The sequence below is a fragment of the Engystomops pustulosus genome, chromosome 1 (assembly GCF_040894005.1).
Source record: "Engystomops pustulosus chromosome 1, aEngPut4.maternal, whole genome shotgun sequence".
NCBI lineage: Eukaryota > Metazoa > Chordata > Amphibia > Anura > Leptodactylidae > Engystomops > Engystomops pustulosus.
This window is the reverse complement of record NC_092411.1, coordinates 208,153,187-208,173,606: the sequence shown is the minus strand read 5'-3', so window position 1 is coordinate 208,173,606 and position 20,420 is coordinate 208,153,187. Positions and strand designations below refer to the sequence as shown.

The 20,420-nt window shown below is 45.6% G+C and overlaps 1 protein-coding gene across 6 annotated transcripts in view; it reads right to left on the bottom strand.

The window, feature by feature from the left end:
• The window catches only part of PDE5A (phosphodiesterase 5A), a 208,779-nt gene that overhangs the window by 12,243 nt on the left and 176,116 nt on the right, over positions 1–20,420 (bottom strand). For all 6 annotated transcript variants that reach the window (XM_072119190.1, XM_072119184.1, XM_072119188.1 and 3 more), the window contains exons 19-20: positions 8,556–8,630; positions 288–371 (exon numbers count right to left, since the gene is read on the bottom strand). In XM_072119190.1, coding sequence (XP_071975291.1) covers positions 288–371; positions 8,556–8,630 — 159 coding nt within the window. The remainder of the gene's footprint in view (positions 1–287; positions 372–8,555; positions 8,631–20,420) is intronic.

Below are 20,420 nucleotides of genomic sequence, written 5' to 3'. Positions count from 1 at the left end.
AACCATAGCTATGTCATAAGCTTGGTTCTGGTACCAAATCTGTGTATTTAGCGTGGTTCTGCTACTACACCTACATAGTAAACTTGGTTCTGGTATCATATCTATGCAGTAAGCTTGGTTCTAGTACTGTGTCCATGTAGTTAGCTTGGTTCAAGTCCTGCTTCTATGTAGTTAGCTTGATTCAGCTACTTTTTCTAAACAATAAGCTTGGTTCTGGTACACTACAAATCTAAAGAAATGATATGCGTCTTAAGTTTAAGAGAGAAATATGATTTGCATTAACCCACCTCATAGAGCTCCAAGCAAATTGCATCAATAAATCCAACCTGCATGCTGGGTATTTTATCCTTCTTGTCTCTGTTCATCAGATCCTATAAAATACAGAATAAAACATTAAAAATATGTTTCTGATTAAACATACTGTCCCATCTGTTACCTGATGCTGAGTAGCATGGGTTCGGCTTCTGGAGCTTCAATTAATCAGTTGTTATTACTAAAGGAGTGCATCACATTAAGGTGCCAACTAGAGATGAGCGAACATGCTCGTCCGAGCTTGATGCTCGGTCGAGCATTAGGGTACTCGAAACTGCTCGTTACTCGGACGAATACTTCGCCCGCTCGAGAAAATGGCAGCTCCCGCCGTTTTGCTTTTTGGCGGCCAGAAACAGAGCCAATCACAAGCCAGGAGACTCTGCACTCCACCCAGCATGACGTGGTACCCTTACACGTCGATAGCAGTGGTTGGCTGGCCAGATCAGGTGACCCTGGGATAGACTAGCCGCTGGCCGCGCTGCTCGGATCATTCTGTCTCTGGATGCCGCTAGGGAGAGAGCTGCTGCTGGTCAGGGAAAGCGTTAGGGTGTTCTATTAGCTTACTGTTAGGCAGGAGTGATTCTCAAAGAACCCAACAGCCCTTCTTAGGGCTACAATAACGTTCTACTTTTTTTATTTTAATTTGCATCTTTTACCATTTTGTGAGGAATTAGCAGGGGGACTTGCTACCGTTGTGTTTAGCTCTTAGTGGCACACATATCCATAGCAAAGACCGAAGTGGGAAAATTCAGTAGGGGTTGGATTTCTATTAGGCAATAACTCAGTGTCATCTCATCTGGCATAGTAGTGTGCTTCCTTTGATACTTGGCTAGAAAATAGCCATAGGAGAATACAAACAGCTTCTTGAAGCCTACAGTAGCGTTCTATATATTTGATTTCTGGTTGATCTGCTGGTGGCTGTAGTTTCTGCAGTGCATGTACTTGCCAATTCTGAGCAATTTGTAGTGAGACTTGCGACCGCTGTGTTCTGCGCTTAGTGGCGCACATATCCATAGCAAAGGCCGAAGTGGCAAAATTCAGTAGGGGTTGGATTTCTATTAGGCAATAACTCAGTGTCATCTCATCTGGCATAGTAGTGTGCTTCCTTTGATACTTGGCTAGAAAATAGCCATAGGAGAATACAAACAGCTTCTTGAAGCCTACAGTAGCGTTCTATATATTTGATTTCTGGTTGATCTGCTGGTGGCTGTAGTTTCTGCAGTGCATGTACTTGCCAATTCTGAGCAATTTGTAGTGAGACTTGCGACCGCTGTGTTCTGCGCTTAGTGGCGCACATATCCATAGCAAAGGCCGAAGTGGCAAAATTCAGTAGGGGTTGGATTTCTATTAGGCAATAACTCAGTGTCATCTCATCTGGCATAGTAGTGTGCTTCCTTTGATACTTGGCTAGAAAATAGCCAGAGGAGAATACAAACAGCTTCTTGAAGCCTACAGTAGCGTTCTATATATTTGATTTCTGGTTGATCTGCTGGTGGCTGTAGTTTCTGCAGTGCATGTACTTGCCAATTCTGAGCAATTTGTAGTGAGACTTGCGACCGCTGTGTTCTGCGCTTAGTGGCGCACATATCCATAGCAAAGGCCGAAGTGGGAAAATTCAGTAGGGGTTGGATTTCTATTAGGCAATAACTCAGTGTCATCTCATCTGGCATAGTAGTGTGCTTCCTTTGATACTTGGCTAGAAAATAGCCATAGGAGAATACAAACAGCTTCTTGAAGCCTACAGTAGCGTTCTATATATTTGATTTCTGGTTGATCTGCTGGTGGCTGTAGTTTCTGCAGTGCATGTACTTGCCAATTCTGAGCAATTTGTAGTGAGACTTGCGACCGCTGTGTTCTGCGCTTAGTGGCGCACATATCCATAGCAAAGGCCGAAGTGGCAAAATTCAGTAGGGGTTGGATTTCTATTAGGCAATAACTCAGTGTCATCTCATCTGGCATAGTAGTGTGCTTCCTTTGATACTTGGCTAGAAAATAGCCATAGCAATAGGATAGGATTGTTTGGTTTTAAAAACTCAAAAAAAAACAAAAAACACAAAAAAAAAAAAAAAACACAAAAAAACACCAAAAAAAACAAAAAGAAGTAAAAAAAAAAAAAAAGTTATAACTCTCATTTTAAAAATGTTTAACCCGAGGGCTAGGGGTAGAGGACGAGGGCGGGGACGTGGGCGTCCAACTACTGCAGGGGTCAGAGGCCGTGGTCCTGGGCGGGGTGAGACACCACCTGCTGATGAGGGAGCAGGGGAACGCCGCAGAGCTACACTCCCTAGGTTCATGTCTGAAGTTACTGGGACTCGTGGTAGAGCATTGTTGAGGCCAGAACAGTGCGAACAGGTGATGTCGTGGATTGCTGACAATGCTTCGAGCAATTTGTCCACCACCAGTCAGTCTTCCACGCAGTCCACCCATGTCACCGAAATCCCCACTCCTCCAGCTCCTGCACCTCAGCCTCCTCCCCCCCAGTCTGCCCCCTCCCAGGAAAATTTGGCATTTGAACCGGCATACTCTGAGGAACTGTTTTCTGGACCCTTCCCACAGTCACAAACCACTTGTCCGGTTGCTGCTGAGCAATTTTCCGATGCCCAGGTTTTCCACCAGTCACAGTCTGTGGGTGATGATGACCTTCTTGACGTAGTGGAAGTGTGTAAAGAGGTGTCCGACGATGAGGAGACACGGTTGTCAGACAGTGGGGAAGTTGTTGTCAGGGCAGGAAGTCCGAGGGGGGAGCAGACTGAGGGATCGGAGGATGATGAGGTGACAGACCCAAGCTGGGTTGAGAGGCCGGGTGAACACAGTGCTTCTGAGACGGAGGAGAGTCCTCGACCTGAACAGGTTGGAAGAGGCAGTGGTGGGGCCAGACGGAGAGGCAGGGCCAGAGCTGGTGCATCAGCGCCACTGTCAACTAGTGAAGCTCCCGTGGTGAGGGCTCTTGCGGCGAGGGCTAGATCTTCAGAAGTGTGGAGGTTCTTTAAGGAAACACCGGATGACCGACGGACTGTGGTGTGCAACATTTGCCAAACCAGGCTCAGCAGGGGTTCCACCACTACTAGCTTAACTACCACCAGTATGCGCAGGCATATGAATGCTAAGCACCCCACTCAGTGGCAACAAGCCCGTTCACCTCCGGCCGTGCACACCACTGCTCCTTCCCCTGTGTCAGCTGCTAGTCAGCCCCCTGCCCAGGACCCTGGCACAAAAACCCCATCGTCGCCTCCACGATCCTCCACAGCATCCACCAGCGTTCAGCTCTCCATACCCCAGACGCTGGAGCGGAAACGCAAATATAGTGCAACCCACCCGCACGCCCAAGCCCTTAATGTGCACATCTCCAGATTGCTTAGCCTGGAGATGCTGCCCTATAGGCTAGTAGAGACCGAGGCCTTTCGCAACCTCATGGCGGCGGCCGCCCCTCGGTATTCGGTCCCCAGCCGCCACTACTTTTCCCGATGTGCCGTCCCAGCCCTGCACCAGCACGTGTCAGACAACATCATCCGTGCCCTGACCAACGCCGTTTCTGACAAGGTCCACCTGACCACGGACACGTGGACGAGTGCTGCCGGGCAGGGCCACTATATATCGCTGACGGCACATTGGGTTAACTTGGTGGAGGCTGGGACCGAGTCTGACCCTGGGGCTGCTCATATACTGCCGACGCCGAGGATTGCGGGGCCTACCTCGGTCCAGGTGTTTCAGGCCTACTATGCCTCCTCCTCCTCCCACCCCTCCTCCACCTCCTCCTCCGAACTACCATCCGTGGGCACGGCGCCATCAGTCGGTAGCTCTAGGCACAGCAGCAGTGCCGTCGCTAAGCGACAGCAGGCGGTGCTCAAACTGCTGAGCCTAGGCGACAAAAGGCACACCGCCCAAGAGCTATTACAGGGCATCACGGCGCAGACTGATCTGTGGCTGGCACCGCTGAACCTCAAGCCGGGAATGGTTGTGTGTGACAACGGCCGTAACCTGGTGGCGGCTCTGCAACTCGGCAGACTGACACATGTGCCATGCCTGGCCCATGTGTTAAATCTGATAGTGCAGCGTTTCCTCAAGACATACCCCAATCTGTCTGATTTGCTCACGAAGGTGCGCCGCATCTGTGCGCATTTCAGGAAGTCCAGCCCAGATGCTGCCACTCTCAGGGCAGCGCAGCGCCGCCTCCAACTGCCCGCTCACCGACTGTTGTGCGACGTGCCCACGAGGTGGAATTCAACACTGACCATGTTATCCAGAGTTTACCAGCAGCGCAGAGCGATTGTAGACTGCCAGATGTCAACTTCCACCAGAACTGGTAGTCAGGTCAGTCAGCTTCCTCAAGTCTACAATGAGGAGTGGACGTGGATGTCTGATATCTGTCAGGTGCTGAGTAACTTTGAGGAGTCAACACAGATGGTCAGTGGCGATGCCGCCATCATCAGCCTCACCATCCCGCTGCTTGGCCTGTTGAAAAACTCTCTGGTCAGCATGAAGTCGGAAGCTTTGCGCTCGTCACAAGAGACGGGGGAAGAATATTCCCTTGTTGATAGCCAAAGCACCCTGAGGTCTGTTTCTCAGCGCATATCGGAGGAGGTGGAGGTGGAGGAGGATGAGGAGGAAGAGGAGGAGAATGTTGGCGAGACACAAGAGGGGACCATTGTTGAGTCCTTCACTGTTCAGCGTGTATGGGCAGAAGAAGAGGAGTTGGAGGAGTTGGAGGAGGAGGAAATGGACAGTCAGGCCAGTGAGGGGAGTGAATTCTTACGCGTTGGTACTCTGGCGCATATGGCAGATTTCATGCTAGGCTGCCTATCCCGTGACCCTCGCGTTCAAAGAATTTATTCCAGCACCGATTACTGGGTGTTCACTCTCCTGGACCCACGGTACAAGCAAAATCTTCCCACTCTCATCCCTGGAGAGGAAAGGAGTGTGAGAATGCATGAATACCAGCAGGCCCTGGTGCACAAGCTGAAACAGTATTTCCCTTCTGACAGCGCTAGCGGCAGAGTGCGTAGTTCTGCGGGACAAGTAGCGAGGGAGAGTAGGCGAGCAGGCAGCTTGTCCAGCACTGGCAAGGGTACGCTTTACAAGGCTTTTGCCAGCTTTATGTCACCCCAGCAAGACACTGTCACCTGTCCCCAGTCTCGGCAGAGTAGGGCTGATCTTTACAGAAAGATGGTGAGGGAGTACGTAGCTGACCATACCATCGTCCTAAATGATCACACAGCTCCCTACAACTACTGGGTTTCAAAGCTGGACATGTGGCACGAACTGGCGCTGTACGCCTTGGAGGTTCTTGCCTGCCCTGCCGCTAGCGTCTTGTCCGAGCGGGTTTTCAGTGCAGCTGGTGGCATCATCACCGATAAGCGTACACGCCTGTCGACTGACAGCGCTGACAGGCTGACGCTTATTAAAATGAATAAAGGCTGGATTTCTCAGAATTTCCAATCTCCACCAGGTGAAGGAAGCTCAACCTGAATAATTGATCCACTCCTCCTCCTCCTCCTCATTTTCCTCCTTCTCCTCCTCTTTGTACAGTAAAGCAGAGGAAAATGGCTATTTTTTGACAGGGCCCACTGGCTCTTGCTATAGTACTTCATGCATTTAATTTTTCTGGAGGGCCACCTACCCGGTCCTCTGTTTGAAACAATTTTTGTGAGTGCCACATACAGGCACTCAATCTATTCCATTTTTCTGGAGGGCCACCTACCCGGTCCTCTGTTTTAAAAAATTTTTGGGACTGCCACATACAGGCACTCAATCTATTCCATTTTACTGCAGGGCCACCTACCTGCTCCTCTGGTTTGAACAATTTTTGGGACTGCCACATACAGGCACTCAATCTATTCCATTTTACTGGAGGGCCACCTACCTGCTCCTCTGGTTTGAAACATTTTTGGGACTGCCACATACAGGCACTCAATCTATTCCATTTTACTGCAGGGCCACCTACCTGCTCCTCTGGTTTGAACAATTTTTGGGACTGCCACATACAGGCACTCAATCTATTCCATTTTACTGCAGGGCCACCTACCTGCTCCTCTGGTTTGAACAATTTTTGGGACTGCCACATACAGGCACTCAATCTATTCCATTTAACTGGAGGGCCACCTACCTGCTCCTCTGGTTTGAAACATTTTTGGGACTGCCACATACAGGCACTCAATCTATCCCATTTTACTGGAGGGCCACCTACCTGCTCCTCTGGTTTGAAAAATGTTTGGGACTGCCACATACAGGCACTATCCAAATTAAATTGTCTCCATAGCAGCCTCCACACGTTGTCTCCATTGCTACCTCCAAAAGTCGTCCATATAGCTGCCTCCATACATCGTCCCTTTATCAAACGAGGTGTGTCAGGCAGAAATTTGGGTTGTTTTCATGGATTCCACATCAAAGTTGTTAACTTTGTCGCCACCCTGCTGTGTTATCCACAAAATATACTGGCAAACTTTTACCATTTAGGGATATTATTTCAGCGCTTCTTGCGCATCTGTTTACATTCCCCTCACCCGGCATATCCTAAACTTATAAGAACGCTACTACACTTGATCTTATACAAAAGGTTCTTAGAAGTGCTGTTTGGGGAGTAGCCTAGAGACAGGGGCTTGGATTGGCGAAAGCTCGCCTGGCAGCGGAACGCCAGCTCCATGCGCATCATGCGCTTCTTGCGCATCTGTTTACATTCCCCTCACCCGCCATATCCCAAACTTATAAGAACGCTACTACACTTAACTTGGTGCAGGCTGGGACCGAGTCTGACCCTGGGGCTGGTCATATACTGCCGACACAGAGAATTGCGGGGCCTACCTCGGTCCAGGTCTCAAAGGCCTACTATACCTCCTCCCACCCCTCCTCCACCTCCTCCTCCTCCGAATTACCATCCGTGGGCATGGCGCCATCAGTCGGTAGCTCTAGGCACAGCAGCAGTGCCGTCGCTAAGCGACAGCAGGCGGTGCTGAAACTGCTGAGCCTAGGCGATAAAAGGCACACCGCCCAAGAGCTATTACAGGGCATTCCACATCAAAGTTGTTAACTTTGTCGCCACCCTGCTGTGTAATCCCCAAAATATACTTGCAAACTTTTACCATTTAGGGATATTATTTCAGCGCTTCTTGCGCATCTGTTTATATTCCCCTCACCCGCCATATCCTAAACTTATAAGAACGCTACTACACTTGATCTTATACAAAAGGTTCTTAGAAGTGCTGTTTGGGGAGTAGCCTATAGACAGGGGCTTGGATTGGCGAAAGCTCGCCTGGCAGCGGAGCGCCAGCTCCATGCCAAGATCCAACTAACATAGTTTTAACTGCAGCACCTTTAATCTACTACTAGTTCACTGCCTCCATACATGGTCCCCTTATCAAACGAGCTGTGTCAGGCAGAATTTTGGGTTGTTTTCATGGCTTCCATGTTAACTTTGTCGCCACCCTGCTGTGTAATCCACAAAATATACTGGCAAACTTTTATCATGTACCGATATTATTTGAGCGCTTCTTGCTCACCTCCTTTGGTTCCTCTCTGCCACCCATTGGTTTGAAGCCTGAGTCCATTTAGGGTATGTCGCCATGACACTCTCTAGCCTGCTGCCGCTGCCTCTGCATGCCGTCCCCTATAGTGTCAGGGTCAATTATTGGATGTTTTAGATGCTATCTAGCTTCATTCTGTCACTCTGTCATGGCCATGCTGTTGCCCATAATTTTGGCATAATGGTGCGATTATGCAGCCTCAGAGGCATCCATGCATGCTGCCCCTGCTGTTTCCTGTCCATTTCCGTGGTGTTTCCATCCTTTTCTGAGGTTCCCAGGTGTTTGGCCAAGCTTCCCTGTGCAGAGCCTTGGTCCCCTTGAAAAATGCTCGAGTCTCCCATTGACTTCAATGGGGTTCGTTATTCGAGACGAGCACTCGAGCATCGGGAAAAGTTCGTCTCGAATAACGAGTACCCGAGCATTTTAGTGTTCGCTCATCTCTAGTGCCAACTAAATTCAATCAAAGTTTACTATATGTAATGATCACATGGTTCTGCCATCTCTCAAATGCAAAAGCAACGATTCTCTGTGGCTCATAGATGGTCTAGTAAGAAACCTTTAACTAAATGACATCATATGGTATATGGGAACTGAAGCAACTTTTTACAACAGGCAGGTGACACACAAAGGGCAAATATTATAATGAGGACTCCACATAATCTGCAAAATAAACTTGTCAATGTGACCCGAATAATGGTAGAATTCATGCGATCATCTTCAACTTACAATTGGTTCAATTTTTAGTTCCTGTCTCTCTTTATCTCCTTGGTCGTAAAATTCTGTAGCGACAAGTTCCGCTATCTGAAAGAAAGGTATTTAGTTAAATAGAGTTCAAAAAGATTCCAATCTAAAAAAATAACAGATAAAAAGGTACACCTGTTAAAGGGAAATCTGTCACTAATGAGAGGTTACAGAAGCTCACTACAGCTGCACTGTAAATATGCCTTTTTGTTTTCTCTAAGCATTTGCTTTAGAATAAAATTGTGTGTTGTAACTTACCTTGCACCATGACAGAATCCTCTGTGTAGTCCTAGGGGTTGGGCTTTGGTTTGGATGCATTTCAAAAAACAACATGTCACTTGTCTGTACTGCAGACTCCTCAACTCTCAGCCCCCACTTTTGTGCTCCTGTACAGCTCCTCCCTCCTGCTTCTTCACACAGCTCCCAGTCTGGTGAGCTGACATTCGTTACAGCCAATTGGTAAGATCAAGTTTTTTTGATCATTAATGTACACTCTGCACCCCATCATGACAGAAAAAAAAACAGAAATGTAGATGTTTTTGCTAATGTATTAACCCCTTGTGACTGAAGGTCATTGATGCCTGAATATCCAGGTCAATCTTGCAGTTCTGTTCTGTGCTTGTTTAAATGATCATATGTTTGCAAAAGCTTTACAAATCGAAACTATTTTTACTTTGTTTGATATGTGAGACTTTAACTTGATAACATAGTTTTATTAATTACATATTTTTTTAATTGTAAAATTAGCTGATACATGACTATAACATTTTTTTTTATTAACCAGGTTTAGCTATAAATGCAGAGGGTGAATGTACTCCTGCAATTCTTCAAACTATAAGCTAAGTCTTTCCTGCTGCTCCTTATGCTTGCCTGCCTTCAGCTGAAGGCTCCTAGAAACAGGCTCCTGAACCCTGGCATCTAGAAACACAAATCTAATACCATATGGATTATGTATGTATAGTTCACATAACCGGAGATATCCACTCCTAGAGTTACAGTATGAAATCTTGGAAATAGAAAGCTGAATATAAAAATAAAAAATTTTTACTACAAATTTCAGAGTGTGTATCACTGGTTCTGTAAAGCATCCATACATAATCTATATATGTATATCACATATGTGTGTATATAATCAGGTGATTATATACAATTTGGCAAATGTTGGGGAGACCATGTTGGATTTTAAAGCAAGGTTCACCCAACATCAGTATACCATCAGAAAATTTTTTTACCTGTCTCTAGACATTTTGCAGAGATGGAACACACTAAGAGTCAAGTTTGTACTGATAGAGCACATACTGGCCCTTAGACAAGGGGGGAATTGAGAAAAATTATTCACTGATATGTAATCATTATGCATATGTGTCTATATATGAGAATATATAGGATATATATAAGTATATATCTCCTTATTAGGTTGTTGTCTTTTGTAATCATGAATTGCTCAAGAAATATATCACATAGTGTTTATGAAATGCTATTTATTATGTAAATTCTTATTTCCACAGGCTATATGCAAGTTTTGCACTTTAGTATATGCTCACTTTTACTCAAATTTTGTATGCCATATTTCCTATATAAACCCGGTTGGGTTCACTTGTGAAGCTGTTTGATAAAGATGATTAACACCGAAATGTTGCCACAGTTTCAATAAAGTTTACCTCATTTGAGTAAAAAAGACTTGTGTTTCTAGGTGCCAGGGTTCAGGAGATATAGCTGTTTGAACTTGGCCACTGTCACGACATTTATAAACATTCTTTCTGCATGTGCAAATAGGATGTAAATATCAGATGGTCATAAGTATTCAGACTCTTTGCTCAGTATTGAGAAGAAGCAACTTTTCAGATTGTACAGCCATGAGTCTTCCTGGGAATGATGCAAGTTTTTCTCACCTTGATTTGGGGATCCTCTGCACTTCTTCCTTGCAGATCCTCTCCAGTTCCCTCAGGTAGGATGGTGAACATTGGTAGACAGCCATTTCTAAGACTATCCAGAGATGCTCAATTGGGTTTAGGGCAGGTGTCTGGTTGGGCCAATCAAGAATGGTTAAAGCGTAGATCTGAAGTCACTGCTTTGTTATTTTAGCTCTGTGTTTAGGTCATTGTCTTGGTGGAATCTTCAGCCCAGAGCACTTTAGAAGAGGTTTTCATCCAGGATATCTCTGTATTTCGCCGCAATAATCTTTCCTTCAATTGCAACCAGTTGTCCTGTCCTTGCAACTAAAACAACAACCCCGAAGCATGATGCTGCCACTACCATATTTCACTGTTGGATTGTATTTGGCAGGTGATTAGCAGTGCCTAGTTTTCTCCACACGTACCTCTTAGAATTAACACCAAAAAGTACTTCATGTGTTTCTCTGCAAACTGTATGTATAGGTCTTCATATGTCTTCCCCTCTGGAGGAGGGGTTTCCGTCAGCACAATCTGCCATAAAGCTCCAACAGGTGGAGTGCTGCAGTGATAGTTGACTTGGTGGAACTTTCTCCTATCTCCGTACTGCATCTCTGGTGCATAGCCACAGGGCTCTTCTTTACTTATCTTACCAATGCTCTTCTCCCACAATAGTTTAGTTTGGCTGGAAGACCAGGTCAAGCAAGAGTTGTGGTTGTCCTAAACTTGTTCAATTTAAGGAATATGGTGGCCACTGTGCTCTTGGTAAACTTGAGTGCTGCAGAAATTCTTCTGTTACCTTGGCCACAATTCTGTCTCTGAACTCCTTGGGCAATTCCTTAGACATCATAATTTTCATGTGCTCTGACATGCACTGTGAGCTGTGAGGTCTTATATAGACAGGTGCGTGTTTTTCCTAAGACCAATCAGTTTAAATAAACACAGCTGGACTCCAATGAAGGAGTAGTACAATCTCAAGGAGGATCAGAAGGAAATGGATAGCATGTGAGTTAAATATAAGTGTCACAGCAAAGGGTCTGAATACTTATAGAAATGAGATATTTTAGTTTTTCTTGTTTAATAAATTAGCAAAAATATATACAAGATGGGGTGCATAGTGTACATTAATGAGCAAATAATAGAAATGTTTTGACCAATTTACCTATTGGCTGCAATGAAAAAATTATAGGGGTTTGAATACTTTCTGTACCCACTGTGCCTTTGTTTCCCTAATTTAAAATGCAGCCTCTTTCTTTTTTTCTGTTTTATATTTCCCCTGCTGTTTCATTCTCTTTTCTTGCTCTCACTCCCATGATGCTATAGTGCAGCATCAGATGGTCAGCCAAAGACAGTGTACACAATACAGCCAGATAAGGAATTACCCTTTGTTCTGCATTTTTCTTTACATAGAGTGAGGCTTAGCTTTCACCTTTTTCATTATACCAGTGATACAGGAACTGCCCATCTTTACTTGGGATAGATATTTCTACACCCTTCCCTTGAGACTCTATTGCAGTTGTCCATTATTTAGTAACTAATTAGTTACTACTAAGCAACTATCCCAATGTCAAGGTAAGTGCTACACAACCCTTTTAAAGGACTTCCCAATCGGGTCAAATGTATGGAAAGTACCAGAATTAATAAGATTAAGAAACTCCAAGGAAGATAAAGACCTTAATGCTTATAGCATAGAATAAGATATTAAGAGTGAACTCTCTAGTGTCACATGACAATAATTAAACCATTATCCTGTTACATGGAAAATTCCCCGTTGTCACATTAATCTCATTCAGTAACGAGTGTTTAATACTTTATCTCTCAGAAAACCAGATACACCAGCTCTAATGGGAATCAAATAATAAACTGTAAATAAATGATACAACCAGAAGCTGCCAAAAATGATGTTTATACTGTCCAGATAATAAGTCAGGGACCTAGGTACACAGTCTTTACAAGAGCACTGAGTAACCTAATGGGGGAGATTTACTCAGCAAGATAAACCAGATTTCTGCAATAATTTGCACTAAAAATAGTCTAAGATGTTTTGTCCTAAACTTAACAAGAGTTTTAGACACTTTTTAACTTGTAGTTAGAAAGGCTAAGGACAAGAGTTTCAAATTTCTATGCTAGGAAATACACCACAAGTTAGACTTGAGAGCCTAATTATGTGACAGATTTATCATCAGCATAAGATACTGTAATAAATCGGCCCCTATTTAATTCTAAAACAGCATTAGTACATATTTCCCTCATTCATCCTGAAAATAAAACCTGCTGGGAGCAGATCTACTTAAAATATCTAAATGTAAATCTAAACTTGGCAGATTTTTTTATCCAGCGTCAGCAACTATGATACATTTGGCGAGGTCTCTAGAACTTCCAAAGCTATTCAGAAGTAGAAAATGGAGTTGAGGAAAGTGGATCCTCAGTTCCAAAATTCCCCTGAATTATTTGAAGTGGAAGTACGCTTCGTGGCTGCAGCAACCAAATTAAATCTTATCTGCTATGTCTTGTACAGATCATAGCTCCACTGGGTCTTTTATATTGTGGTTCATATTTTTTAATTGTGACGGTAAAAGCTTTATATACCCTTTTAACCATTTGTACATCTACTTTACATCTACATCTTTGCTTAGTGTTTTTCAAAAAAATGTTTAGCACCCAAAAACGAGAGGGCCCTATAGCTAGCTAGGGCATATAAATATTTACTAGCAAAAACTGTTACAAACAGTTTGAAAAATGCCCATATTTTGGCTATACTAAAACATAACTTTTATTTGTAGTATTATATACTACAATTATATACTAGAAATAAAAGTTATGTTTTAGTATTGCAGAAGTAAGGGCATTCTCCGAACTGTTTGTAACAGTTTTTGCTAGTAAATATTTATATGCCCTAGCGAGCTATAGGGTCCGCTCATTTTTGTGTGATAAACATTTTTCTGAAAAACACTAAGCTAAGATACAGTATTTAATACTACAAATAAAAGTTATGTTTTAATATAGTTAAAATCTGGCCATTTTACAAACTGTTTAAGAAAAATGCACACAAATTTTGTTACAGTGTTGCATCTTAAATTCCACCTCTAATTACCCTTTCAGGAGCAGGTAATTTTTTATTTTTTGCATTTCTACATTTTTATTTTTCTGTGTACGGAGATGTATGACGACTTTTCTGCAGATAGTAATTCCTAGTGGCAGTAGTTTATATTCCATGTTGTGTACTGGGAAGCTGGAAAAAAAATTCAAATGTAATAAAATGTGGGCAAAGAAAACAAATTTACGCCATTTTCTTGTGGCTTGTTTTTATGGATCTCAATGTGCACCCCAATCGACTGCTCCCCTTAATTCTTTGGGTCAGTACGAGCACAAAGATACATTAGTTTTTAATATATTGTTCTGATAATAATTTTTTCATACTTATGTGTACAGACCTGAGTAAGGTGTCATTTTTTGCGAGATGAGCTGACGTTTTAATTGCTACTGTTTTGAGGGCATTATTACTGTCACTTTCTATTCAAAGTTTAAAGTGTTGTGAAATGGCAAAAAGTAGCTATTTGGATATTTGGATAATTAATTTTATTTTTTGATAGATTGGGGAATTTAATATTGGGGAAATAACATAAAAATAAACAAAAAAATCATTAACTTAGCAGTGCTAAGAAACTTTTAGGCTTATATTAAATTATTGTAATTTTTTACGTACTTTTAGACCCCCTGGGGTACTTGAATCCTGGGGGGTCTGACCAATCCTAATATATACAGCAACAGTGTGCCACTGTAACAGCAACAGATCGCTGCCCATCGGTGCACATGGTAGTTTTTCTATTTCATAGCTATTAGCAGCGTTCTCCAGCCAGCTAATTGCTATGCAATAAAAGAACCACACTGTTCACCACCATCTCAGCCAGTTTGAAGTGCTGATTTTTCTTGTATATATTAGAGGACCTGAAGCCCATCCGTTACTGGCATGCACCCATTTTTTTAATTTGTTTTTTTAGGCCAGCTGCCTAAAAAAGTTTCCAAAAGGAGAAAGATAGACTGATAAACAGATATTCAGTTACGTCCAGAAATACTGTATTTGGTCAGCGACACAATCTTCATGATATGAGCTCTGCATGTCACCACAATGGATTTGAAATGACAATGCAACACCTAGAGTTTCGAAAGGCAATAAGACACAATACAGACCAGTCTATTCACACTAGCAACCCTTCGACCTCAGTCTTCACCTGAAATCTGGAACATGCATGAGTCTGGGAGTAATAAACATACCATATAGTTTAAGGCAGTAAATATGAAAAGGATTCTGTCTTTTATTCCGTACACTCACAAAATATGTATAACAATGCAAATATCTTAAAATATCTAAAAGAGAACCTGTCACCAGGAATGTCATTTTTAGCTGATGACAGGTTCCAATAGCCTTTGCTATGCTGATTTTAAAACTTTGTCAACATTCGGGGAGGGGGGGGGGGCAGCTGCAGCCTTTGCCTGTATCTCCACACTTCCTTTTCTCCATATCATACCCCTCCCTCTCCTGCTGGCTCAATGCACATGACAGTATGTGGGGAGGGGTGAGGGACCTACACGAGTGTGGAGGAGATAAGAGTGACACTGCACACATACGCTGGCAGGGAGCCAGGTTATGTGAAAAAAACTATTATAAACTACTGAAATGACATGAAAAGACATTTTTAAAAACAGCATAACATAGACTATTGGAACCTATCACCAGCTAAAAATCACGTTCCTGGTGGCAGCTTCCTTTTAAAGTCCAAATGTGCAACATTCTAAATAGAGATGAGCGAACATACTCGTCCGAGCTTGATGCTCGATCGAGCATTAGCGTACTCGTAACTGCTCGTTGCTCGGACGAGTATTTCGCCCGCTCGAGAAAATGGCAGCTCCCGCCGTTTTGCTTTTTGGCGGCCAGAAACAGAGCCAATCACAAGCCAGGAGACTCTGCACTCCACCCAGCATGACGTGGTACCCTTACACGTAGATAGCAGTGGTTGGCTGGCCAGATCAGGTGACCCTGGGATAGACTAGCCGCTGCCCGCGCTGCTCGGATCATTCTCTGTCTGGATGCCGCTAGGGAGAGAGCTGCTGCTGCTCAGGGAAAGCGTTAGGGTGTTCTATTAGCTTACTGTTAGGCAGGAGTGATTCTAAAAGAACCCAACAGCCCTTCTTAGGGCTACAATAACGTTATAATTTTTTTTTTTTTTTATTTGCAGCTAGTACCATATTGTGAGGAATTAGCAGGGGGACTTGCTACCGTTGTGTTTAGCTCTTAGTGACACACATATCCACCTCAAACACCAAAGTGGGAAAATTTATTAGGGGTTTGAGTAGAATTAGGCACAGTCTGCCAGTTTCTTTTTATTTTACGTTTATTTTTTTCATAACTCAGCGTCATCTCATCTGGCATAGTAGTGTGCTGTAATACTTGGCTAGAAAATAGCCATAGGAGAATACAAACGTCTTAATTACGCCTACAGTAGCGTTATATATATTTGATTTCTGGTTGATCTGCTGGTGGCTGTACTTGCTGCAGTGCATCTACTATCAAATTGGGAGCAATTTGGAGTCAGACTTGCGACCACTGTGTTTTAGTGACGCACATATCCATCGCAAAGACCGAAGTGGGAAAATTTATTAGGGCCCGGGGTTGTATTTCAATTAGGCACAGTCTGCCAGTTTCTTTTTATTTTACGTTTATTTTTTTCATAACTCAGCGTCATCTCATCTGGCATAGTAGTGTGCTGTAATACTTGGCTAGAAAATAGCCATAGCAATAGGATAGCATCGTTTGGTTTTAAAAACTAAAAAACACAAAAAAAAAACAAAAAAAAAACAAAAAAGGTAAAAAAAAAATACAAGTTATAACTCTCATTTTCAAAATGTTTAACCCGAGGGCTAGGGGTAGAGGACGAGGGCGGGGACGTGGGCATCCAACTACTGCAGGGGTCAGAGGCCGTGGTCCTGGGCGGGGTGAGACACCACCTGCTTATGAGGGAGCAGGGGAACGCCGCAGAGCTACACTCCCTAGGTTCATGTCTGAAGTTACTGGGAATCGTGGTAGAGCACTGTTGAGGCCAGAACAGTGCGAACAGGTGATGTCGTGGATTGCCGACAATGCTTCGAGCAATTTGTCCACCAGTCAGTCTTCCACGCAGTCCACCCATGTCACCGAAATCGGCACTCCTCCAGCTCCTGCACCTCAGCCTCCTCCCCCCCAGTCTGCCCCCTCCCAGCAAAATTTGCCATTTGAACCGGCATACTCTGAGGAACTGTTTTCTGGACCCTTCCCACAGTCACAAACCACTTGTCCGGTTGCTGATGAGCAATTTTCCGATGCCCAGGTTTTCCACCAGTCGCAGTCTGTGGGTGATGATGACCTTGTTGACGTAGTGGAAGAAGTGTGTAAAGAGGTGTCCGACGATGAGGAGACACGGTTGTCAGACAGTGGGGAAGTTGTTGTCAGGGCAGGAAGTCCGAGGGGGGAGCAGACTGAGGGATCGGAGGATGATGAGGTGACAGACCCAAGCTGGGTTGAGAGGCCGGGTGAACACAGTGCTTCTGAGACGGAGGAGAGTCCTCGACCAGAACAGGTTGGAAGAGGCAGTGGTGGGGCCAGACGGAGAGGCAGGGCCAGAGCTGGTGCATCAGCGCCAAATGTGTCAACTAGTGAAGCTCCCGTGGCGAGGGCTCCTGCGGCGAGGGATTTTCAGAAGTCTGGAGGTTCTTTAAGGAAACACCGGATGACCGACGGACTGTGGTGTGCCACATTTGCCAAACCAGGATCAGCAGGGGTTCCACCACTACTAGCTTAACTACCACCAGTATGCGCAGGCATATGAATGCTAAACACCCCACTCAGTGGCAACAAGCGCGTTCACCTCTGGCCGTGCACACCACTGCTCCTTCCCCTGTGTCAGCTGATAGTCAGCCCCCTGCCCAGGACCCTGCCACAAAAACCCCATCGTCACCTCCACGATCCTCCACAGCATCCACCAGCGTTCAGCTCTCCATACCCCAGACGCTGGAGCGGAAACGCAAATATAGTGCAACCCACCCGCACGCCCAAGCCCTTAATGTGCACATCTCCAGATTGCTAAGCCTGGAGATGCTGCCCTATAGGCTAGTAGAGACCGAGGCCTTTCGCAGCCTCATGGCGGCGGCCGCCCCTCGGTATTCGGTCCCCAGCCGCCACTACTTTTCCCGATGTGCCGTCCCAGCCCTGCACCAGCACGTGTCAGACAACATAATCCGTGCCCTGACCAACGCCGTTTCTGACAAGGTCCACCTGACCACGGACACGTGGACGAGTGCTGCCGGGCAGGGCCACTATATATCTCTGACGGCACATTGGGTTAACTTGGTGGAGGCTGGGACCGAGTGTGATCCTGCGGCTGGTCATATACTGCCGACGCCGAGGATTGCGGGGCCTACCTCGGTCCAGGTGTTTGAGGCCTACTATGCCTCCTCCTCCTCCCACCCCTCCTCCACCTCCTCCTCCGAACGACCATCCGTGGGCATGGCGCCATCAGTCGGTAGCTCTAGGCACAGCAGCAGTGCCGTCGCTAAGCGACAGCAGGCGGTGCTCAAACTGCTGAGCCTAGGCGATAAAAGGCACACCGCCCAAGAACTATTACAGGGCATCACGGCGCAGACTGATCTGTGGCTGGCACCGCTGAACCTGAAGCCAGGCATGGTTGTGTGTGACAACGGCCGTAACCTGGTGGCGGCTCTGCAACTCGGCAGACTGACACATGTGCCATGCCTGGCCCATGTGTTAAATCTGATAGTTCAGCGTTTCCTCAAGACATACCCCAATCTGTCTGATTTGCTCACGAAGGTGCGCCGCATCTGTGCGCATTTCAGGAAGTCCAGCACAGATGCTGCCACTCTCAGGGCAGCGCAGCGCCGCCTCCAACTGCCCGCTCACCGACTGTTGTGCGACGTGCCCACGAGGTGGAATTCAACACTGACCATGTTATCCAGAGTTTACCAGCAGCGCCGAGCGATTGTAGACTGCCAGATGTCAACTTCCACCAGAACTGGTAGTCAGGTCAGTCAGCTTCCTCAAGTCTACAATGAGGAGTGGACGTGGATGTCTGATATCTGTCAGGTGCTGAGTAACTTTGAGGAGTCAACACAGATGGTCAGTGGCGATGCCGCCATCATCAGCCTCACCATCCCGCTGCTTGGCTTGTTGAAAAACTCTCTGGTCAGCATGAAGTCGGAAGCTTTGCGCTCCTCACAAGAGACAGGGGAAGAAGATTCCCTTGTTGATAGCCAAAGCACCCTTAGGTCTGTTTCTCAGCGCATATCGGAGGAGGTGGAGGTGGAGGAGGATGAGGAGGAAGAGGAGGAGAATGTTGGCGAGACACAAGAGGGGACCATTGTTGAGTCCTACACTGTTGAGCGTGTATGGGCAGAAGAAGAGGAGTTGGAGGAGTTGGAGGAGGAGGAAATGGACAGTCAGGCCAGTGAGGGGAGTGAATTCTTACGCGTTGGTACTCTGGCGCATATGGCAGATTTCATGCTAGGCTGCCTATCCCGTGACCCTCGCGTTCAAAGAATTTATTCCAGCACCGATTACTGGGTGTTCACTCTCCTGGACCCACGGTACAAGCAAAATCTTTCCACTCTCATCCCTGGAGAGGAAAGGAGTGTGAGAATGCATGAATACCAGCAGGCCCTGGTGCACAAGCTGAAACAGTATTTCCCTTCTGACAGCGCTAGCGGCAGAGTGCGTAGTTCTGCGGGACAAGTAGCGAGGGAGAGTAGGCGAGCAGGCAGCTTGTCCAGCACTGGCAAGGGTACGCTTTACAAGGCTTTTGCCAGCTTTATGTCACCCCAGCAAGACACTGTCACCTGTCCCCAGTCTCGGCAGAGTAGGGCTGATCTTTACAGAAAGATGGTGAGGGAGTACGTAGCTGACCATACCATCGTCCTAAATGATCACACAGCTCCCTACAACTACTGGGTTTCAAAGCTGGACATGTGGCACGAACTGGCGCTCTACGCCTTGGAGGTTCTTGCCTGCCCTGCCGCTAGCGTCTTGTCAGAGCGGGTTTTCAGTGCAGCTGGTGGCATCATCACCGATAAGCGTACACGCCTGTCGACTGACAGCGCTGACAGGCTGACGCTTATCAAGATGAATAAAGCATGGATTTCTCCTAATTTCAAATCTCCAGCAGGTGAAGGAAGCTCAACCTGAATAATTTATCCACTCCTCCTCCTCCTCATTTTCCTCCTTCTCCTCCTCTTTCTACAGTAAAGCAGAGGAAACTGGCTGTTTTTTGACAGGGCCCACTGGCTCTAGGTATAGTACTTTATGCATTTAATTTTTCTGGAGGGCCACCGACACGGTCCTCTGTTTTAAACAATTTTTGGGAGTGCCACATACAGGCACTCAATCTATTCAATTTTTCTGGAGGGCCACCTTTCCGGTCCTCTGTTTTAAACAATTTTTTGGGACTGCCACATACAGGCACTCAATCTATTCCATTTTTCTGGAGGGCCACCTACCTGCTCCTCTGGTTTAAAAACTTTTTTGGACTGCCACATACAGGCACTCAATCTATTCCATTTTTCTGGAGGGCCACCTACCTGCTCCTCTGGTTTAAAAACTTTTTTGGACTGCCACATACAGGCACTCAATCTATTCCATTTTTCTGGAGGGCCACCTACCTGCTCCTCTGGTTTGAAAACTTTTTTGGACTGCCACATACAGGCACTCAATCTATTCCATTTTTCTGGAGGGCCACCTACCTGCTCCTCTGGTTTGAAAAATTTTTTGGACTGCCACATACAGGCACTCAATCTATTCCATTTTTCTGGAGGGCCACCTACCTGCTCCTCTGGTTTGAAACATTTTTTGGACTGCCACATACAGGCACTATCCAAATTGAATTGTCTCCATAGCAGCCTCCACACGTTGTCTCCA